Source organism: Ochlerotatus camptorhynchus, unplaced genomic scaffold (genome assembly GCF_037179485.1).
Source record: "Ochlerotatus camptorhynchus isolate MF236.1 unplaced genomic scaffold, CSIRO-AGI_Acam_v1.1 ptg000089l, whole genome shotgun sequence".
In the NCBI taxonomy this organism is placed as follows: domain Eukaryota; kingdom Metazoa; phylum Arthropoda; class Insecta; order Diptera; family Culicidae; genus Ochlerotatus; species Ochlerotatus camptorhynchus.
Window position 1 is genome coordinate 2,303,454 of NW_027040579.1, and position 24,985 is coordinate 2,328,438.

Genomic DNA, 24,985 nt, shown 5'->3' on the forward strand with positions numbered 1-24,985 from the left:
AATTTGTAGCGCAGCTTATTTTTATCAACTCTGCAATAAACATTTGTTTTTATCTCTTTAATTTACCATTCTAGAGTAATTTCCGTCAATTGACATAGGGTATCTATAAAAAACGTTGTTTTGCTCAATTTTTAATTTGAAATTATTCAACAAAGTTGTCTAGAAGTAACTTTTAGACATTTTTAAGACAACAACGCAAAAGTTTTCGAAATCTTCTGCTGATCAAGAGTTTTTGACGTTTTGTAAAATGAAAATTCGCCCTTTTCATGTTAATATTTACTGTTGGGACAAACATAAAACATATCTTTGGACGACATTTGAAAGGGGTGAATCTAGATTCTAAATAAATTCATAAAAACAAGAGATGTGTTATTTTTGTAGCTTTTTTTAAAATCAATTTGACTCTGTTCATTTTTTAACAAATAAATGGGTGTTGATGAATGTGAGCGTCTTAGTGGAATACCTGTATAAAGAGAGAAAGAGAGAAGAATTAGTAATTTCCATTTAATTGCACTACCTTTTTAGCTTAACCTAGACAGATACGCGTACATATTTCGTCTACAATGTGCAGCCTTCTTCAGTGTTTTGTACTAATGCTCGAGTCAGGGTTGCTTCCACTCACTTGCTAAAAAAAAATGATATTCTAAATTTTGAAATCATTAGACGTTATAATGATATTTTGTACTTGTTAGATACAAGAAGAAGTTGAAAGGCAAGTATCTGACTCATAAAACTTGCCAATTTTGCTTCCAGAGTGTTACAATCAGCGATTTTATGATTCGTGAGCGAGTCGCAAAATCGCTGATTGTGACTATCTCAAAGCGAATTTGACAGGTTTTATGTGTCAAACACTTGCCTTTCAACTTCTTTTTGTATCTAACAAGTACAAAATATCATTATAACGTCTAATGAATTCAAAATTCTGAAAAGCATTGTTTTATAGCAAGTGAGTGGAAGCAAGCCTGGCTCGAGTCACAGTCGAGCATTAGTACAAGACACTGAATAATTCTGCACATTGTAGACGAAATCCGCGTATATGTCTAGGATAAGCTAAAAAGGTAGTGCAATTAAATGGAAATTACTAATCCTTCTCTCTCTCTTTATATAATTGGGTACACAGAAAAAAATAAATTTTAATATTACATCCAATTGCATGTCGAAAATCTCAATTGATTTTTATGGCCACACTAATAAACAAATGTAGTAAAAGCAGCGTAATGTCAGTTAATGTACTATATTAACCTTTGCTAACCTAACGTCTAGATTTCAAAATTCAACTAGCTCTTAAAACATAATTTCTCAATCTTTTTCTTCACAACAAATTGCATTTTGTCGGGAATCTATTGAAATTTTTGAATCCATCTGAAAGTATTTGAATCAGTATATGGTTCCGGAATTATTCCGGTTCCCGTTGGGGTCACTTTTGGTCGGCATTCGGCTTTACTGTTCTGTAATAACATGAACATCATTTTTTTCCCCCTCAAATGATGTAATTGGACCAATGGCAGCTATATCGACGGTCTACGATCACATTGGGCATCCCAGACATGTTCTGGTGCCCCCGGGGAAGTGGCCAGTTCTCAACAGGAACCAAAACCCAGCGTGCGACATATCAAACTTCCTGATTTTACAAATCTTCGCCGGTAATGGCCTTATTGAGAGTCCATGGTCACACTAGTCCTCCCAGACATCTTCCGGTGCCCCCGGGGAAGTAGCCAATTCTCAACAAGAACCAAACCCCACATATGTGACATATCAAACTTCCTGATTTTACAAATCTTGGCCGGTAATGGCCTTATTGAGAGTCCATGGTCACACTATCCCTCCCAGACATGTTCTGGTGCCCCCGGGGAAGTGGCCAATTCTCAACAAGAACCAAAACTCATCATGCGACATATCAAACTTCATGATTTGACAAATTTTAGCCAGTAATGGCCTTATTGAGAGTCCATCGTCACACTAGCCCTCCCAGACATCTTCCGGTGCCCCCGGGCAAGTGGCCGATTCTGCACAAGAACCAAAACATGTCATGCGACAATCAAACTTTATGATTGTGCTGAACTTGGCCAGTAATGGTCTTTTTGAGAGCCCACGATCCCATTGGCCCTCCCTGGCATGTTCCGGTGTGCTTCACTGAAACTTTAAAAATTGTTAAATTTTGGAAAATGAGATAATTTTGCATGAGCGTTTATTTTTAATTAGCAAAAGCTCATAGTATCAGCTCATTGCACATGTATGTGCTTTGTGCAGTTCCATATCCCTGATCGTTATAATCACGTAATCAGAGATTAAAATAAAAGGTTAAGTCATAAAGAAGTGAACATTTTAAATTTTAGTATTACACAATGTTCTCAATGTTGTTATAAAATGATTAAAATAAAATAATTAATTCACAAGAAGATCATATTATTTACCTGTATAAATGTCAAAATTGGTAAGAACAGAAGTTTGAGCATCAACTTCATCTCAAACTTTTATGCCGTATCTACATGGTTTTTCTTTCATGTACACTTTGAAGGTACATCTACCGCGGAAAGGAATCATTCGCTCATCTACAGTCAAATCCATAGAAGAAATGTAAGAGCTACACATATTTTCTCGGATTTTTTCAGCTATTGAGCGAATCAGTCGCAATCGATCGGTTGCCAGGGTTGGCTGTCCAGAATCTAAGTTTGGCATGTTTCGCCGCTACCTCCATAGATCGAGCAGGTCGTCTTGACAACGAATCATCGAACCGAATATATCGGCATATCTGCTGAAATCTAAACACGAAACATAATTTAATCACCAAGGAACTTAATTTTAGTCAACAACTGCCTGTTTCGACTCATGATGGCAGAATAAAATACGCGTGTCATAAGCTCGTCACTTGACCATAGCTCCCGAATATTAATTTTGGAATAAAGATTTTTCCCAGCAACAATCAAGATTCCAATAAACGCATGCATTGAATCTATATTTACAGGCTTGGATAAAGTGTCATGGCCACCTTCCGCATTCGTGTATTTTACAATAGTTTCAATAATGCTGCGGTCCATGAACACTTCAAACGCATCTTTAGGCGTGTTAATTTTCTCTATATCAACAGTGAATTTTCCATTACTGACGTGATTATGCCGCACAACTGAACTGATATGTTGCACGATGGATTTTGGTTCTTGTTGAGAATTGGCCACTTCCCCGAGGGCACCGGAACATTCCCGGGAGGACTAGTGTGACCATGGACTCTCAATAAGGCCATTACCGGCCAATATTTATAAAATCATGAAGTTTGATATGTCGCATGATGGGTTTTGGTTCTTGTTGAGAATCGGCTACTTCCCCGGGGGCACCGGAACATTTCCGGGATGGCCAATGTAATCGTAGACCGTCGGTATAGCTGCCATTGGTCCAATTACATCATTTGAGAGAGAAAAAACATTATGTTTATCTTGTGTATACTTATTACAGAACATTAAAGCCGAATGCCGACCAAAAGTGACCCCAACGGGAACCGGAATAACTCCAGAACCATGTATTGATCCAAATATTTTCAGATGGATTCAAAAACTTCAATAGATTCCTGACCAAATGCAATTTGTTGTGAAGAAAAAGATTGAGAAATTATGTTTTTAGAGCTAATTGAATTTTGAAATCTATGTAAATTTAGATGTTAGGCACGCAAAGGTTAATGATAATTTTGTCCTTATTGGCAAGTAATATTACACCATATTTTCAACACGATTGAAGTGCATCCACTTTGATGTGATATTAAAATTAAGTTTTGCTGTGCTTTGCTTGCCATTGTACAGCGTCACTGGAACCATCCCAAACAGAACTGCACATTTCGACTGACGATGACTATTACACTGCACCTGAGTTCGCTAGTATCCGGTTGGTCCACCCTGAAGAAGGGCATTGTGGTTCTCCGGACAGCCATCTACCTTGCAACAAGCTCTTATACGACATGATCGTTGTCCATGGTAGTTAAGGCAGAGTGGACATAGGTTCATCCGAGTCACCGTTTTCCACCGCTCTGCAACACTCTGTTTGAGCAATTCTTGGCAGTTCCTTCCGTAATGCCCAGACTGATGGCACACGGAAAACTTCAACTCTCGGCGTTGGGGCGACGAATTCTTCCCAGCTGACATCACACTCCCATACCGGCCGCTATCTCCATCCGTGACGTGAACGAAAGCCTTCGTTTGTGGTTTATCTCGCTTCTTACCTTTCTCCTTTGCATCTACCTTCTTGAAGGTTGCTTCCAACGCCTTCTCTACGAGACTGTCCATGAATGAACCGAATGTTTCCAATTCGACAGACTGGGCGCGTCGCTTGTAGTCCACCCACTCCATGGCATAGTACGACGGCAGCTTCTGAACTAGACTCTGCATCAAAATTTGGTTCTTTAAGTGGATTGATATTGTTATTGATATTGTGGGAAATTTGTTTTTTGCATTATTTTTTGGTGTTTTACCTTTTATGTTATGCTAATCTATACCAATTTAAGGTATCGAGATATTCGTTCCTGCTCGCTCGAACGCACGCACACATTTACAAGTGTATCGCTGTGTAAAATTCTTTTTGGTTTTTTGTCAGGTTCTATCCTCAAAATTCATGGAATTCGATCTGTCAAAATTAGATTGACTGCAGCTTGTTATGTCACACAGCGCACCAATACAACCGGTTGTGAGAATATCTTAAGGCGAGAAAGAACATTTACCTATTAGAGTGTGAGGTTTCAAACGTAACCATTTAAGTTAATCATGGTCTTCTAGACCAATATATACACAGCAAAAAATTTATTTTAATAGCACATCAAAGTGGATGCACTTCAATCGTGTCGAAAATATGGTGTAATATTACTTGCTAAAAAGGACAAAATTATCATTAATACAGTGCATGAACTGAAATTACTTTGCTTTTACTGCATTTGTTTATTTGTGTGGCCATATAAATTACATGAGAATTTCGACATGATTGAAGTGCATCTTCTTGGATGTAACATTAAAATAATTTTTTGCTGTGTAGACTTGCTTTTAAATCACGATAAAACTTGCAATGCCAAATGGGGTTTGAGCATTAGGTTAGTCAATCACACAAATCTTATTTTTTTTTTAATAAAGTGATGATGATGATGGTCCCACCTCTATCCCCCACCAAGGTTTGAGCTGGACGAGTTATCTTTAAGATAATTAAATATAAACATTTTAACCAGGTTTGCAAACAAAATCGAGCTGGTTACAATTACAGATATAAATGTCCTGTTAAATATGTTATAGGCATCAACCAAAAACATTCAAAAGTTATCAAAAGTCCAAGTATTGTCCTCGACAATACTTCCATTAACACGTGACCTGGGATTTACACGTTTAAGCTTCCGCAGTGCCAGGACTATATCCAAGGAAACGACTTCCAGCCAACCCTTTACAAATTCAAGGCTTTTGCCACAATTTCCACGTATTAGTCATTTATACCTGTATTCCGCACGCGAGGCTCAAACCATTGTAGACTACTCAAAGCTATTTTTACTATTACTACTACAAAATCAACAAACTAAAAATCAAAGTAGTTTTTTGTATATGCTACACAAATTACTTAAATGTTTTTGTGACAGTCTCCACACAAAATAATCCGTTAGAGATAACTTTGTCAAGATACATGATTTATCCATTCATAAAAAATTAACTGCTCAATAAACAGCTTTTACATGTGAAATGCAGCGTCTCTTAAATTCTGTAAGTGTAGTTGCACACTTGATGTGTCTAGGCATCGAATTAAAACATTTATAACTTTGAAAAATAATGAATTTTGTGAAGCATAATTCAAAAGATGTGGTGTTCTTACATCATCCGCGTTTCTAGTGTTATATCTATGAAAGTCACTTCCTCTTTCAATACGATCACACAAATATCGATGCAGCAAACCGTTAACTAGGGTATACGTCCCTAACCTCGGTCTAATATGCAGCCATAGATTACGTTTTTAATCATAACTCATCAATTAATTTACCTGCAAACGATATTCTACTGCTAAATGGTATGCTTAGATATGCTTATCATGTCGTTTGCTATCAGAAACCACGAAAAGTTGAAAAACTTACTTTTTTTAAGACAATAACTCACCAGGGAAATGTATGTAATATCGGTCTATTGTCCCCAAATTGGGTCTATTTATGGATGCAACTTCGTCCTATCCTGTTTGATTCTCAAAAAAAACGCTCTTGGTAATGTTTTTCTATGTATTTTTTTTTATCACTATCACTGTTAACTTAATACTCTTCATTCCTCAAAACATTTCTTAGAGAAAATTTTACGAAAACTACATTAAATCACTCAAGTTAAAAATTAAAAATTAAAAATTTCGCTTATCGTCTTTCGACCGCAGAATATCTAAATCAAAACATTGTGATGTTCATTATACAGATTTGGCAGAAAAAATCTCCCTTCCTGTTCGTTCCTTATCATCCAAATGCAAACCACATTGTTGACGTTACTCTTATTGCTATATGCTGTCAAATGAATTTCATGGGCCAAAGTTAGGAACATAGAAAAGAAATGTGTCCCTAAAGTTGGGTCCATGATTTACTTGTGAAAACGTTGTTAAACAATTAAAATAAACATAAAATATTCAAACAGTAACTGTGAGTTTTACGTCTAGTGTGTATTATCAGGTAATTCCATTCAATAAATGCCATAATCAGGCCATTTGATGATCGTCAGTGCAACCTTCCCATCTTAACCTTAGAAGTCATGGCGGCTAAAAACTCCGAACAGAGTGATATTCTCAACCAGTTTTATTACTTACGAGAGCTGAAAATGTATTGAAATGTTGTGATATAAATTGATTTGTGTGTGGTACACATTTATCAATCATCAGTGATCAATATTTTCCTTATTTTTTGTGTAATATTCCTTAATTAATTATTTATTTGCGTGATAGGCCGAATGAAAGGACTAGACCCACATTACATACCGTAACCCTACTTTAAAAATGAACATCATAGTCAAAAACACAATTCTTTGCTCTACTGACAGCCATTGCAAAGCGTCCAGCATAAAAGTTGAGGAAGTGAATCTTTTACTTCTTAAAATCAAACGCATTAAAGGGTGATACGGTCAAGATTTGGTCAATATCAACTTGACGTATTTCTTTCAATTTTGCATTTAAAAAACCTGAACACCCCTCATTTTGAAGGTGTGTGTGTGTAGAATGTTGCTCCTATTTTGATTTTGGAATTCACTCTTCAGTTGTCAAAATGCCGTCCAAGCAAAAAGAGCAGCGTATCAAAATTTTGCTCGCGCATCGCGAAAATCCGAGCTACTCGCACGCAAAGTTGGCAAAATCGCTAAAAGTTGCCAAATCAACCGTTACAAATGTTATTAAAGTGTTTGGGGAACGTTTGTCGACAGCCAGGAAGTCTGGATCGGGGGGAAATCGAAAACCGGAAGCCGCTGAGACGACAAAGAGAGTTGCCGGTAGTTTCAAGCGAAACCCTAACCTCTCTCTCCGAGATGCCGCAAATAAGCTGGGTGCATCGTCTACAACCGTGCATCGAGCCAAAAAACGAGCCGGACTATCGACTTACAAGAAGGTAGTGACTCCAAATCGCGATGATAAACAAAATACGACGGCCAAAGCGCGATCCCGGAGGCTGTACACGACGATGCTGACGAAGTTTGACTGCGTGGTAATGGACGACGAAACCTACGTCAAAGCCGACTACAAGCAGCTTCCGGGACAGGAGTTTTATACGGCAAAAGGAAGGAAAAAGGTAGCAGATGTTTTCAAGCACATGAAACTGTCAAAGTTCGCAAAGAAATATCTGGTTTGGCAAGCCATCTGTACCTGTGGCTTGAAAAGCAGCATTTTCATAGCTTCCGGGACTGTCAACCAAGAAATTTACGTGAAAGAGTGTTTGAATAAACGTCTGCTGCCTTTCCTGAAGAAACACGGTTGTTCCGTACTGTTTTGGCCGGATTTGGCATCTTGCCATTACGGTAAAAAGGCCATGGAGTGGTACGCCGCCAACAACGTGCAGGTGGTTCCCAAGGACAAGAACCCTTCCAACACGCCAGAGCTCCGCCCAATTGAGAAATACTGGGCTATTGTCAAGCGGAACCTAAAGAAAACCAAAAAAACTGCTAAGGGCGAGCAGCAGTTCAAGGTAAACTGGCTTTCTGCGGCGAAGAAGGTGGACAAGGTGGCTGTACAAAATCTGATGGCAGGGGTCAAGCGTAAGGCCCGGCAATTCGGATTTGGAAAAGCGGAAGCCTAACTGAATATTTTTCCTGAATTTTATACTAATTGAACTTGAAAAAGAAATTTAATTTGATTTTTTAACTAAACCATTTCACCGATTTACACGCGTTTTCCCTTGACCAAATTTTGACCGTATCACCCTTTACGTGTTTCATTGGCCAAAAAATAAAATGGAAGGGCAAAAATCTAGATGAGGGGAGGTAATTGATTTGTTTAACTGCATTTTACTACCAAAAGTTAAATCGTTTTTCAAGCGACATAGAATTCCATACTTCTTGGCAATTTTTTTGATGACATTGTCAATATGAGAATTGAACTTGAATTTGTCATCAATAATTACGCCAAGATATTCAATTTCCTGAACGCGATCAATTGTCTCATCATCAATAACAACAGAGACACCATCATCTACACGATTCCGCGAAATTACCATGAATTTAGTTTTACTTATATTCAATTTCAATTGTTTATACTTCAACCAACAAACGGCTTCTTCTTAATCTTTAGCTGCAATGAATAACACAGTGTCGTCAGCAAAAAGGTTATATCACAAAACCGTAAAATTCTTTGCATTTCATTAATATACATAATAAATAAAAGGGGCCCTAATACACTTCCCTGAGGCACTTCAAGATCATTGTCAACGGGACAAGATACAAAATCATTAAAAACAGTCCTTTGTGTTCTGACAGATAAATAGTTTTCAAACCATTTGTATGCAGAACCCGAAATTCCAAAGCGCTTGATTGTTCTCAACAATAAGGTTCTAGAAATTGTCTCAAAAGCGCGTTTTAGATCCAAAAACACAGCAACAATCGTATCTTTCAGCTCCAAGTTATTTTTCCATTTAGCTAACACTAAGTTTAACGCGGTTTCACAAGAATGACCTTCCCGGTATCCCGGTTGTTCCGGTATCAACAAACAGTTACTATTTAAATATTCTAACAGCTGGATATTTGTGTGCATCGATTCATGTGGGTGATTGCTCCATCTGACAGTATGTGGCTGTTCCAAGCGGCTAGGAGTTTGAAGGTTCAATAATCAAGTCATCAGTTCAACTAAAACAACAACTGAAAACAACTACTAAAATAACACCACCTACCAGTTACCTAATCTGTTCGTCGTGGTCTGAAATGACTTCTCTCTTTTTTTTATCAATTTTGATGAATTGCCGTTTGTGACCCAATTTGATAATTTATCCTAAAATTAAATCGCCAGGTCATCTGTTCGTAGCCACTGTACTAATACACTCGGTAGTTAGGCGGGCCGACGTTCCCTTTCAACCAATGCGCACTGGTGTCTGTCTGAAGCCGTTCGGAATTTAATCAAACTTTCATAATCACAATAATCGTCGCATGCAATAAATTATCACCTTACGCGGTGAACAAACATGAACAAACTTCTCCAGATTTCCATTTCATTCGCCATTGCGTGACCCGGTAGCTCAACACCTTGCTGCAAACCGTCGAATTCCACTTTCTTTGCCTCGAAAAACCTCCTTCGTCACCCTTGCACAAATGCAGTGTTTGCTTTTTTTTCGGTTTGCTCATAATTTTTCACTTACCCGTTCATCGACACTCCACTCTCTCACTCTTCCTCGCACTATGTGGCTCCCCGAAGCGCTTCTAATTATGTTGCGCAATTTTTTGCTAACGAATTCTGCGCGCATTGCACGCTTCATCGAATCCCGCAGACCTCTGAATGCTAAAAAGGAAAAGCCCTTTGAACGAATAGTACGAAACAACTTATCTTTGCCATCTTTCCTCCGCCTGCTGGTTGCCGGCTACCGCCACCCAGTTGAGAAAAAGTGAAAATTCAAACCGAAACCCATTTCAATGTTGAAGGTTTGTTGGTGCAACCATAGAGGATTGAAGATTATCAACAGTGTGTGAATAAGTGATTAGCTGGCAGGGAAGCTGGCAAGAAACCTTTGAGGTGAAGTGCATAGAAAAATCTGAAGATGATGCGGAATGGACGGCATCTAAGGTCTGTCATTATGCATTAAAATCGATAATTATGCATTGCCTTCCCGGTTGCACAATTATTGGCCACAGCAGCAGTAGCAGAAATAGTGGTAGCAGTGGTGAAAGAACAGTGAAACGAAGCGGCGGAGCTTGGGCTCTGGGGATCTGGTTCAACAAAGCCACATCTCAGTGGACGACTGTGACGGACTGTGGGCCCCGACTTGGCCATGACGAAATTTACGAGTTTGGATAAGCCACCTACCGCAGGGAAGAATGTACCGGCTTCCGAAAGTGTGACTAACCATGTGACAATGTGCAACGGATCGAACGGAAAGCCATAAAACCTGAACTGTAATAAACTACCGCCGAGGTCTCCTGGGAAAGTGAACCGAAAGCTTGGAACTAGTAATTTCCCAGTTGGTCCCACCGCCAACGTGAACCATGAGTAATAGCAGATAAGAGAAGAGATAGGTTCAGTGAAATCAGCCGGTAAATTTCACGTTTGCTTCAAATTGCGGGAGCAGAGCGAAAGTGCCCGAAGCTCGACCGGCGCAAAACTTTAATTTTTCCTCCCGTCACCCTTCCCGGACACGATGAGGAAAATTGATGCCACCAATGCCAAATACCTCTTGGACTACCTTTACTACACCCGAGACGATGAGCAGTTTCGTTTTTACAAGAAGGTAAGTTCTAGTTCGTACCACTCACTCACTACGGTAAATCGCGCTGAACAGAGACTGTCTGCTGCTGTAAAGCTCAGCACTGTGTAACGGATGTTTTGGTTCTGTGAGCAGCAAAACAAAAACCCTTCCTGGTGTTGTTTTTGGTCTACATTTATCGTTTATGCAAGGAGTTCTAGACAATAGAAGCAAAAGTTGTGCTACGTAATAATGCCAAACAGTTAGAGCTAAAGCATGGTGTACAAATTGCACGATTTTGATGAGATGAGGAATGATTTTACCGCCTTTGGATCAACACTTTGGGAAACTACACACTTCGAAAAAATCATGTATATTTAGGTGCTCTGAGAGTGACATATACGAGCGTCAATTTTGACATAAATTTGAGTCATAACAGACGCGAAATATAGCTCAATCAAACGTACATTTCGTCGAGCAACGAACATTTCAGTCTCGGAGGACTTAATATTACATGACATGTTTGTTTACGTCTCATCTTTTATGTCAACGACGGATTCCGTCACGTGTAAAATTAGTTATTTCTAAGTGTGTAGAGTATGTAGGGGAAATGTCTCTAATGTTGGCCTATGGATCTAAGATTGGGCCCAGTGCTAAAAATCTGCTATTTATCAATTTTATCTAGATGAACGCGTCATTGGGACGTTAAAAATGGATATTTTTGGTTGCTATTGAAAATTTAATCGATTGCTGAATTTATGTATGGGCCCAAATTACACAGCAAAAAAATAATTTTGATATCACGTCAAAGTGGATGCACTACAATCATGTCGAACATATGGTGTAATATTACTTGCTAAAAAGGACAAAATTATCATTAATACAATGCATGAACTGACATTACGCTGCTTTTACTGCATTTGTTTATTTATGTGGTCATAAAAATTACATGAAATTTTCGACATGATTGTAGTGCATCCACTTTGATGTGATATCAAAATAATTTTTTTGCTGTGTAGGGACATTACCTGCATTTCCCCTACTTTAAAGAGAATCTGTCTTTTAAGAACTTGGTACGCTACATACCGGATGCGATTTTAAATTAGCGATCAATATGTGTCTTATCTAGCGTTGGGCGATCTTGAGGCGAAAATCGATCTTAGTGAATCGATTCATTTTTTTTTTTTTTTGAAAATAATCGATTCACCGATTTTATCAATCATTTTGAATCGAACTTTTGAACATTAGCGGTTTCTTTCTCCACCTGGCTGAGTTGGAACTCCTCTGCAGCGGCGCGTCCCCTTGGATGCTTGCCCTGCAAGAGGTCAACAACGTGACGGTGGACAAGATGAACAGAACACTAGACGGCCAATATACCTGGTCCATCAATAAAGGGTCCAACCTCCAAAGATCCGTTGCTATAGGAGTTCGTAAGGAAATCCCTCACCGAATCGTTGATCTGGATACCGACCTCCCAATCGTCGGCATTCAGATCCAGAATCCAATTAGCATCTCCATCGCCTGTGCCTATCTGCCCTGCGGAAGGCTGCCCAGCCTGGACAACCAGGTTCGCAGAATACTTGATCAGCTACCGGAACCCAAGATGTTTATAGGGGACCTGAACGGCCACCACCCGGCCTGGGGTTGCCCACGAGCGGACCCTAGAGGCGTCACCCTCTGCGATATTTTCGAGCAGGAAGATCTGGTCATTTTAAATGATGGTGGCCCAACGTTTTTCAACGGTCAGCACACCACCGCCATTGACGTGTCCACAGCCAGCCGTTCTCTGGCGGGCAACGTGCTCTGGTCGGTTAACCCGGATTTGTGCGGTAGCGACTACTATCCAGTACAGATTCGGTTATCCGCCGCATCGCCCCCAGAAAACACCCGAAGACCGCGGTGGCGCTACGGAGAAGCTGATTGGGAGGGTTTTCAGCACACGTGCCGAGCCTTCGCGCAGAACGAGGAACCCACGACTATCCCAAGCATCACGGAAATCTTCTATAAAGCCGCTAGCACCAGTATACCAAAAACTGGCTGTGTCCCCGGGCGGAAGGCTGGTGGAACGACGAAACCAAAAGGGCAGTAAAAGCCAGGCGAAAAGCACTCCGGTAGCTCAAACGCACCTCCCCAAACGATCCAGCAAGAGAAGAGGTCCTCGGGAACTATCGCCAGCAGCATAACAAATGCCGACAGGAGATCCGGACGGCGAAACAAAATTGCTGGTCGGACTTTCTGGAGAGTATCAACGCCGAGCAAACGTCAGCGGAGTTATGGAGTCGCATCAACGCCCTTAGCAGCAAGCGGCGGTCATCTCCGCTTCAGATTCGAACAGACACCGTCACCATCACTTATCCAACCGTCGTGGCAGACGAACTGGGCAAATACTTCGCCAAACTATCCGGCATCTCGGAGTACAGCGAAAGCTTCCGACAGTGAGTCTGCCCCTCTCTCTCCTGTGTCTTTCTTCGGAATTCCTCCAGACAACGACGACCTACCGATCAACAGCCCACTCTCCTGGGAAGAACTCGTGTTCGCTCTCGGTCGGAGTAACGGGAACTCGGCTGGACTGGACGAAATAGGCTACCCGGTGCTAAAGCACCTTCCACCCCAAGGCAAAACGAAACTTCTCGACCTACAACCAACTCTGGACCGCTGAATAATACCCGGAAAACTGGAAAGAAAGCTGATTGAGAGTGGTCTGCTTCTGTCGACAGCCGAGTGAATACTGATCAATAATATGTTGTTAATTATGATTTTGAAAAAATTGGCTCTATTGAAGTAAGACCGTCACCTTATTTGGAGTGCTGGGTATAAGGGCAGCTCTCAAATATTCACTATGCCTCTTTCGATTTGTATTGAGGCCCCCAAGAGCTGTACGAAATTTGAAGGAATTTAGTTGTGATCTGAAATTGCACCAGGATTTTTAAGAGAGTCTGTGAACATAAAGGGAAACGGAATCAAAATATAAATTTGCTTGTCACAAATTCACATTCTTCTCAATATCGGATATGTTTGAGATTAAGATTGGGCTACTCATGCAGAGTAACTGTTTTAAACAATGCAAATCAATTCAACTACTGTGCAAAAATTTAACTAACCAATTAAGTAGAATAATTATGGATCAAGTTCTATCCGCATACCTACAGGCGTATATAAGGTTAGCGAGCCAGAGACGACAGAGCACTGATGAATTCTGATTTCTAATAAACAGTAATTAACAACATAACCTATTCAAACCTTGCTACCACACAATCCCTATTCAAAACTGTCTAGACATGGACTCTGCGTGGAAGATATAAGGGGTTGTTCATAAACTACGTAGACAGTTTTTTTGGGATCCTTGACCCCCCCTCCCCTTGCGTAGACAATTGTCTATACAAAAATTTTAAAATTTGTATAGGTCATGGATAACTGGCAGCCCCCCCCCCCCTAAACTGTCTACGTAGTTTATGAACAGCCCCAAACCAAATTAGCTCTCTATTATTTTAAAATAGTATAAATGCTTAAGGGGCGGCCTTACCCTCAGTTCGCCTACCACATGGAAAACTGACTTTTGATCCGAGGCTCGAACTTCAACTTCCAGAGTTTCATATATGTACCAATCCACTCAGCTCGACGAGATCGGACAGTGCCTGCATGTATGCATGTGTGTGTATTATGTGTTTTTTGTTTTTGTTGTTATGTCTTTTCTCGATTCCAATCAAGCTATGTCCTCAATCGTGTATATTGCTACAAAGCAGGCAAGCAATATATCCTTGTCCCCTTCTATCTCATATCATGCTATATTCCTTTATTTTTAACGTCGGTCTCTGTTCCGTAATTTAGTGCCAATCACCGACGGACATCGATTGCTATCCATTGACGAATGTGCAAGGAGGCAGCTTCCACACCTGCGTAGGATATCGCACCCATTCAACACACATGGGCCGGGACCAACGCTTTACTTCCCTTCCGAAGGAAGACGTGACCAGAGATTTTTATGCCTCAGAAAAGTCCCACTGACCTCGGCTGGAATTGAACCCAAACCCATCGGGGTGTTAGAAAGCAGTCACGCTTACCACTACACCACCGGCGCCGGCTATATCAAGCTATATTACAGATATAGTTTATCGTGATAGTAGTAGCAAGCGTTTTGGGTTTTTCGTTTATTGCTTTATGTGTTTGAATTCGCTGCTCACGTTATAAACAAGAAGTCAACATCAAGAAAAAGATATTACTTTTGATCATTCCAGTTTGAGTACTCGAATTGCGTCTTAGTTTGATCTACTTATTTTACTCATCATACTGCTATTTTGACCTTTAGCCCCTTCGACTTTTTGATTTTTCAACCTTTTGTTCCTTCGATCTTTTGATCCTTCAACCTTGTACGCCTTCAAACTTTTGTCCCACCAGAATTAATTCAACCTTTTGTCCCTTCGACATTTTGTCTCTTCGCCTTTTTGTTCTTTCGACCTGTTGATGGGTTTTGGTCCAAGAAGTCAGAAACTGGTCACTTTCCTGGGGTCCTTGGAATATGATCGGGTGCGGCCAATATGGTCTTCTTCTTCTAGGCTTTTGTTAATTCCTAATGGCTAAGCTATCTGAGGCCTCCTTTTGAATGGTTTTGAAACTAAATTATCAGCATTTGTTAAGCTAGTGATAATTATTGCTCAAACAACCAATTAAACAAATTCATCCCAATAGCTGATCGAGTCACTCCATGCCGTTTTAAGATATTCTAATGGCTCAATTTTCTCTAATTTATTCCTCTTCATCATTCCATATGTTGAAACCGACAAGTTGCACCACAATCTGGTGTTGCGAAGGCTACAATTATGATAACTTCATTGTTAACACCCCATTCATAATGCCGTCTAGCTGCCGTCAAACCGTTTCACGTCATTTATTTTAGCGCACCTCTCCAGCCATTAGAGCCAACGAAGGAAAACTTGTGTCAAGAAAGAAAATATTACATCTATGCAGACTCGCAACGGGGGACAAGGAAATGCCGAGTCAGTTGGTACTGGGCCGACGATGCACACTCTCACGTTTTGAGCACGCATGCAAATTGTGCCATTTATGCAGATTTGACAGACAAGAAGAAGACGATGCATCGCTTGAAAATAAAGCCTATGAGCACTTGCTCATGAATCCAGATATGCAACGACAACGAGTTTCTTCCTGGAGTCAAATTTCAACTGGCGTGTGACGTACCTTTGTAATGTAACCTAATACCAAGTTTTGCTCTTCGATAGGTTTGACCTACTTTCTCAATTACCGTCGTGTCTCGCCATCGAGTAACCAGTCAAGAGAATTGTTGCCAATCTTAAGGTCAAACCATTCCTCAGAAGGGTAATTGCAGAGTTGCTATCAAGCAGCGATCGTTGAAATTCAAGCAGCGATCGTTGAAATTCAAGGTTCATAAAATTAAGAAAAACTAGGTTATCAACATCACACGGATTTGCCCGGAGTGAGTCAGTAGGCCAGCAGGATAGGTAATTCTGGTCATGTATCTGTGACCAGTTCCTGAACGGTTAACAGTAAATAATGCTGCACGCTACTCGCGGTACTTAATAAATCTACATTTCACGTTCATCCTCCAGGGGGAGAAAGACCAGCCCAATACACGAAAACATTCATTCTACCAGGCTGGCTGGTCCGGGCACACCAAGCTCCGCATCACTGGACTCTGGTGTGCAATCGCCAGACCTACTTTTCATACCGGTCCAGTGCACCTGAATTCTGGATTGCAGCATAAGCTTCGCTACCAGTAATTACATAATGAAGAAAAAGCTGCTTGCCTTCCAATGAGCAGAAAAATGCATGGTATCATAACGATGATGATGATCCTATTATTAATAGCAGCAATTTAATGTTCCTACCTCTGTTTTTTTATTTCTTTCCAGTCAAGATCATCAATATTCCGCGGCGTTATACTATGTCTCTGTCTGAACCTGACCTACGCCAATGTGGCCCGCTTCCCTCGCGAACTGCAACATCATGGGTCGGCCTTTCTCGTGCCCTACGTCATACTACTGCTCCTGGTTGGGCTGCCGGTCGTGCTGCTGGAGATCTCGCTGGGGCAGTTCCTCGGCCAGGGGTCGGCGCATATGTGGCGTGCGGCGCCCTTTCTTAAGGGTAAGTACCGGAACCAGTTTAAGCTTAATCTTTTGTGTTTACAATATTGGAATTAACATCGAGTTTCGATACAAAAGATTTGAGGTCTTTACAGCGACACTTGATGATTGAAAACAGTGGAGTTGTTTCAAATGGTTCATGGCATAACATACCTCACACACTCAATATTTCCATTCTTTTCAACTTTTTGTTGGTTGGTTGTCTTTTTTAAAGAGACCCATCTCCACTTCCTCGCATTGACGCTCTTACACGAGCTTGTCTAGTGTTTCAGGAAATATATATTTTAAAAGTCCATAAAGGTTGGTTTCATGAATATTTTTTTAATTTCTGTAGAACGATTTCTAAAGTAGAGAATGGCGTAACCACTTAATTTTAATATTTTTACCACCATTGGAAAACAAATTATGAGCTGCTCCTAATTTTTCTTTTGACATTTTCTGGATTTTTCGTTTTTTTACCCAGAATCAAATCCACCAAGAATTCGCATCCAACTTTCCTAGAAATGTTTGTTTGATTTCATCGAAAGATTCTTCCAGTAGTCGTTTTGGTTTCCACGGTAGCTTCTGTTGACTTCTGCTGCACGCTAATCCCAAAGCACTAATTTTTTATATTGATTTATTTGATAATGCTCAATGGAATTAGTTTTACAAAGCCGAGGATTCTTGTTCACTATTTATACAAAATATTGTAAAACTAGGATCAAAAGGTACAACACAATAAACATTGAAAAATCTGCTTTAACAACATTCAACATCAGCTTCAGAAACTGACAACATATTGGTGCCCCCAGCTCCAGCAACAATCGATCCAACGTCAGCTCAGGCTTCTCACCGTTATCTTTGGCCCTTTGGAATGCCTTCTCAACCGACTACGGCCACGCCAGCCGCTGTTGGCCGAAGAATTTTCGGAGCTGTTGCAACGTCAACTCCACCGGCGTTCAACTTTTCCGCTGGTTGGAATGCTGCTAGTGGGAGACCTACATACATAATAGCTGCAGTTGAGGATCCCTTTGCAATGCCCAACGGGCCGCTGATATTTTACTTAGGAACTGGAGGTGGTGAAATGTATCCCCCGGACAATCCCGGATGGCCCGCGGTGTATTTTCCAATTGTATTATTTGTATGAACAAACTTTTTTCTGAGACGATTGAAAAAAATTTGGATTTTCGGGGCTCAAATAAATTTCTTTTGCTTCTTTCGGTAATCACCATCATTTTACGCCGTTCGTATTCCTATTGTCCTCGACGTGGTCTTCCTCACCATGGTTATTTGTTAGTTCCTTTTCCTACACAGATGTTGGCACATGCATTACGATTTATCAGCTCTTGTCAATGTAGTCCAAAGGTGTTTTGCAACATCACAGTGACATGACACATTTGAGCCATAAGAGATACTAGATGTTCGCAACAAACATTTACAGTAACAACTTGATCCAGTTGGTTCCAAAACGAAGTTCGGAAACTTTTAGATTCATACAAATTTTGCAAATAGGTTCTTCATCACATATTGGTTTGTCGACTTATTAGTAACATCTCGAAACAGTTGCTCAACAGCTACAAAAACATATCATTCACACTCTGTTGTAACCAAGTTTCAAGAAACATAATGTTTTACGGAACTCTCATTCAACAAATACAACACAAGCTAGATTTGTTGCTCAAGTGTTTCATATTTACAATATCACGTAGCATATAACTTCACACCAATTTGAGTGTAACATGTTTGCACCTCCCATTTGATGCATGATTTGAGAGGTCATCCAAGATCCGAGCAGTACGTTGAAACAATTGAGTTTCATTATTGAGACCTGAAGTAAATCAAGCAACAAACTTGAAACAGTTTAGTATCAAGATGTATTTCTCGTACCATTTAAAAGAATTCTGGGCAACTTAAATAAAAACACAAGAAATTTACAATGTTTTCTGTATTGCTTGCGCCATTTCCATACGGTCTATCACGCTTCACGCTCACTAGATTCTACTCATTCTTTATTCCACACTAACCCTATCTACTACAACGCTCAGCTGTCTGTTTTACTCAATTCAACGTTCATCGAAGAAAATAGAAGCAATGAGAATAAGAACCAAATCAGTGCGGCTAGCACAAGCTAATGCTCGTTTCTGATGTTGTTTGCGTGTGAGTGAGTAGTAAATGCAAAATGAAACGCCATGCTTGATAGAGTTGATAATAGAGCTTATTGACGTTTAATCGGCGCACACTACTGCACCATTTAAATCGAACGAGTGCAAGCAAGAGGGAAACAGATTAGTGGGAAAACAAACCGTTCATTCATTCATGTGTGCTGGATAGAGAAATACTATCAAACGTCAAAAAGGTCTATAGAAGAGTTACGCAGACGAAAACCAAAATCTACCTATCGAACTGTCAAACCTGTTGCGTGGGAAGTATTGTTATCGAAACTAGAGGAACTTCCACAACCCAAGTGAAGCCATCGGAAATTTTAACAAAAACAAAGGTTGCCAAAACAAAAAAAAACTGCTCATTGATCAACATCAGTGTTGCCAGTTTTACTCTGCGTTACTCTTCTATTATCAACTCTGATGCTTGGAAGGAAGCTGGATTACCTTTTCAGAAAAAAAAATACACACTTAAAAAAAATATCGCATAAAAAAATAAAAACATAAAAAATAATACAAATCAATAACAAAAAAGGTACATTTTTAAGATTTTTATTTTATGTTTTTGGGAAGCTTATCAAAAATGGACACAACGGACAAACGGGTTTTCACAAATAATTTTAATTTTTTATCCAGAATATGATGATTATTGCGTAAAAACAGTTCAAATTTTTTACTACAAGTTTATGTTGTATATTTAAGGTAAATTTTGAAGAGTCCATTATGTCCATTATAGAAAATTTAGCATTTTTGAAAGCTTGCGCATAAGATAAATAAATGTACTTTATTGCTATTGAAGTGTTGACCCATTTTCTTCATTGTTTGACAAAAATTTGTGAATTTTTCAGAGTGCGTTTTTTTAATGCAATCCAGTTTCCTATAACTCTTAGACGTCATTTCGATAACATAAGCCGTTTTCGTGCTATGGTCTATTGAAAACTATCGAATATGCTATATATTTGGCCTGAGTTTGGTATAAATAAAAGTTTATTTAAGTTTCAAACACTTTTTGTATTTTTGACGCAAGATTACTAAAATAAAATATGCGTATATTTTTTCAGAAATTTATTAAGTTTTCTTACAACTTTGTCTAGGACATCATATCGAATGGAAGTGATGTGTTCGAGTAATGATTTGTTAGAATATATCGAATACGCCATACGATATTCAAAATGGCCGAGTTTCAGCTCACATGTGAATGATTGACCATAATACACAATAATGCAAAGTTTCATGCAAATCGGATAAGATCGAGTATGAAAATAATTTATTTTGAGCTACTTGCATTTTTGCTTTTGCTGTATGTTGCAACAACTTTCTGTAATAAGCAAATCCACGCCAAATAGCGGAAAAAACGAATTTCAAATTCTACCTCCCAGAATTCCATCAAACTTCAAACAATTGTTCGCTAGTGTTTGTGCCGAAATTGGGCCATTTGGACTCCCGCTTAGGTTTTATAGCACGAAGGCTCATCTAATCTAAATGTTGTGTGGAACTTAGTTGTACACTAAGAAAATTTCAAAGATTGTTTTTATGTGTCCCACACACGATTTTTTGCATTGTGATCTATAAATAATATCTATGTGTCGGACACATACTTAATACTATGTGACCACACATACTATTCATTTGACGCATAAATTTCATGAGTACTTCTGAGTGGATTCTATTTATGTGTGGTCACATAAAAATCATGTGGAATTTCACATGGAAATTCATCAATAAAAATGTGTGGAATTTTTCGAGTGTAGGAAACGGCAATTTTCCGAGAAAAAAAAACTGTAAAAAAACATCACACTAACACACATGCAATGGAACATACACTAGAGTCGGTGTATAATGAGTCACGCCAAGAGAAAAACAGTTGAGCTTGCATCACGGTTTTCGAAAGATTCCCTTTCTTTTCACTTGGCAACAGAGGACTTCTACATCAACTTCAAATGACTTTTAGCGAGAAAAAATAGCGGCTGTAGTAAATCGTTAATCATTTGTGAATTAGTCAAATTATCTCAACCAAAAATAGTAGAAATTCTCATAAGTGATCATTACCAAACGTATCCTAATGCAATTTATTGCTCACTGCGTGTTTATGATCATTTCTTCGATTATATTTTATATTTTATTGCAATACTTTTCGTGGACCTTTCATAGCATCATAATGTTTGTTTACTTTGCACGATAGGCAGTCAGTTTGACAGCTCAATAGGTAATAATAGGCTCTTGACGTGACTCATTATACATCGACTCTAACTCACACAAGTAAGGTGAAAGTCTCGAATCGAAGATACAGTGTAGCACACAAAAATTGATACCGTTTGCAGTGAGTTAATTACTATACCCAAGTAACGCATAAAACATCTTTCTGAAAAAAGAATTAGAGCGACATGTTGTATAAATGTATTATAAGTGATGCAGAAAACACCCCATGTTTTATTTGAGGTTAATAGATGTTATCTTCATACTTCCTAGAGTTCAACATTTTCCAAAATAGTTTTCTTCTGCTTTTATCTTTTAATGTTATTTAAACGTGCATCTTACTGCTTTAATACCACTGTAAAACTTGTCGTATGCAAAATCAATCTTAGTTGAAATTATAATGCTTTTGAAGAGATTCTGTACTTTCCAGATTAACGTGGACATTGACGGCACCATATTGAACCGGACTGTCTCTTCACGCAGTCATTGACAGTTTCTTATGAGGTTTTCAATTCAATTTATTTATTTATTTGTCTGCATCAACAGGCTGTGTAAAGCCCCAATGATGATTTAAGTAACTTATATAGGTAAATCAAAAAAATAAAAACTAAGAATAAAATACATAAATAAAACACACAATCATTCACGGTTAACTGTGCCAGAAAAGAACGATGAGAAGTATCTTCGTAGCAGCTGTCGAGGCATATGGAAATCGAAGATGCCCGAGACTCGATTGAACACTCGTTGCAGCCCACCTATTGCACCGTTCATGCCATAGTTTGTGCGCTGAAGTGGCAATCTCAGCATAACGTTGTTACGTAGCGCACGGGGTTGGACGTTAATGTTGACTTGCCCCAAGATTGCACTGCAATCAATTATACCTTGTAAAGTGTCCGCAATGAACAGGGCCCTAGAGGTGTCTCTTCTAGTTCGGAGAGGCTCCAGATCAATCAGCTGGCAACGACTTTCATAGCTGGGCAGATGAAATGGGTCTCTCCAAGGCAGCTTCCGCAGAGCGAATCGAAGAAAACGGCGTTGAACGGACTCAACTCTCTCAGCACCATTGTTGTAGTTTGGACTCCAGACCGTAGAACAATATTCCAGAATGGATCGCACCAAGGAACAGTATAGTGACTTCAAACAGTAGATATCGGAGAAATTCTTTGCTATCCTGAAGATAAATCCCAATGTCATAGACGCCTTGTCGACAACGTACGAGATGTGCTGCTTGTACGTAAGTTGAGAATCTAGAATAACACCCAGATCTTTCACATGGTTCACACGGTCGATAAGTTTGTATTCAAATGTGATTGGTTCTTTCTTCCGAGTAAAAGTGATCACTGAACACTTAGTGGGGTTAACCACCATTCGGTTCAAATTACACCAGCTGGCAAAGGCTTCGAACTGACGTTGAAGGAAGTGACAGTCATCAATCGAGTGGATTCGTAGGTAGATTTTAAGATCGTCTGCATACGATAGTCGTGGGCCTTCGATGACCAAGTTCACGTCATTGAAGTAGAGTAAGAAAATCAAAGGTCCGAGGTGACTTCCTTGAGGTATTCCTGACGTAGCTAGATAGATATTGGACCGGTTGTCACCAATGGCAACCATCAGTTGCCGATCAGTGAGATATGAACGAAACCATCGCAAGAGGTTGCCGCTGACCCCAAGTCTATGCAACTTGGCAATCGCGATGGCATGGTTTAGCTTATCGAAGGCAGCTGACAAGTCGGTGTATATGACGTCTGTTTGAGTCCTCTCTGCCATGCTTTCCGTAAGATACGATGTCAAACACAGCAGATTTGTGGAAGTAGAACGACCGGAAGTGAAGCCGTGTTGATCACCACTTATATACTGCTTACAATGAGAGAGTAGAGGCTCCATGATGACTAACTCGAATAACTTCGAAACTGCGCTCAACGACGTAATTCCACGATAATTGTCCACATCCCGTTTGCTGCCCTTTTTGTGGCTGATTCAATATGTGCGAATTTCCAACAAGATGGAAATGTACCACTCGAGATGGACAATCGAAATAGGTGAAGCATGGGCATCAGCAAGCTGGCGATATGCTTTTTCAGGAATGCGGATGGAACGCCATCGGGTCCTGGATTGAAGGACGACTTGAGTTGTGATGCGGCAGTGGAAATCATCTCGACGTTGACATCCATCGCACCCAGTGTTTGACCGTACAGTGGAACATTACTAGCTGCTAGGGTAACGTGTTCGTCAGTTAATCTCTCATTCGTGAAAACACTGGCGAACTTCTCAGAAAACAAGCGACAGATCTGCTGAGGAGTGGAAGCAACTGCTCCATTCAACACCATTGAAGAAGGTAGGCCGGATTCCTTGCGCTGCTCATTTACGTAATTCCAGAATGACTTCGGGTGCGACTTGAGTTTCCTCTGAATCCCTCGTTGATATCGCGAATAGCACCGACGGCTAACTCGCTTGAACTCATAATTGAGCCTAACGTAGTGACGTTTCAGCGAAAGCGTACGATACTTAGTGAATTTTCTTAATGCGGCTCTCTTGGTCGACTTCAACCTACGCAGTTCACTCGTCTGCCAGGGAGGATGAGAAATTTTACGGTGAACTCTTTTCGGAACGTGCCTGTGTGACGGGAGGCGCCGTGTCTTTTGTATGGAGAAGGCTTTCTTTTCAGTCTAGATGGTATCCGAACTAGGGAGGGCTCTGAGGAGTAACCTCCGGTTCGGACCAAGCGACTACCCAAGTTGGCTCTCGGTCAAAAGATTGATTTATTCACAAAAGTCATTCTTTTATATATGGTTTTACAATGATTCTTAATCTATGGTTTGCATATGGGTGAGCGAGACGACTGGAGTGCCGACAGGCAAAAAGGTTCTTGACTGATGCGTCAGAATTTTGGTGGACTGTTGGAATTATTGAGCTATGCAATTTGATGCCACTCTATCGAGGGCTCTTCGGTACGGCCACACACGGGGTGGAAAGGAGAGAAGGAAAAGAAACGCTTATCGGTGTATGATGTTGCCTTTGACACATATGGTTGCAATTGATTAATTTCCTATTTCGTGTGCTATGCATTTTTAAGGCGGTTGGCCTCTATGACTGTTTATTTTTATGTTTGGTGTGGATTGATATGAATTAACAGTGGTTCTCAAATTATATTACTACACCTGTCAATGACATAAGCCAAGACATGTGGAAATGTTTGCGCAGCGGTTTCAACATTATCAGGATCGAGGATGCTCTCCCAATCTATACTAGATAGCACGTTGACGATACTACGATGATCGGCTTTCCGGAAATCGTATGACATGGTCGTGGAAATGTCGTCAAAGACCCGATCGTGATTGTCAGCAACAGTGACAACCAAGGGAGGGTGATGATGTACTTGCTTTACTAGTGGAGAAGGTGCCGTGGAGATGAAAGGAGCGGTGTCCTGAACGCTAACGAAGCAGAGGTCCAGGCTACGGTTGTTTTCGTTGACTACGTGGTTTATTTGAGATAGTGTTGCTGTACTATAGCAGTCGAGAAGGCTAACTGATCCTGTATGAAATACAGAGTGTACAGGGTCTGGGTAGAGAAAGCCGCTGTAAGATGGTTTCCAGGAAACACCGGGTAGATTGAAGTCACCCAGAACGATTATCTCATCAGTTGGTGTCGCACTCTCCATTATGGTGAAAACGGACCGGCAATGGGTATCG

At 40.1% G+C, this 24,985-nt stretch overlaps 1 protein-coding gene across 2 annotated transcripts in view; it reads left to right on the forward strand.

Moving 5' to 3' along the window:
* LOC135698527 (sodium- and chloride-dependent neutral and basic amino acid transporter B(0+)-like) overlaps positions 1–24,985 on the forward strand; it is a 382,858-nt gene that overhangs the window by 350,052 nt on the left and 7,821 nt on the right. For both annotated transcript variants that reach the window (XM_065218542.1, XM_065218543.1), the window contains exon 4: positions 16,732–16,963. In XM_065218542.1, the coding sequence (XP_065074614.1) occupies positions 16,732–16,963 (232 nt within the window). The remainder of the gene's footprint in view (positions 1–16,731; positions 16,964–24,985) is intronic.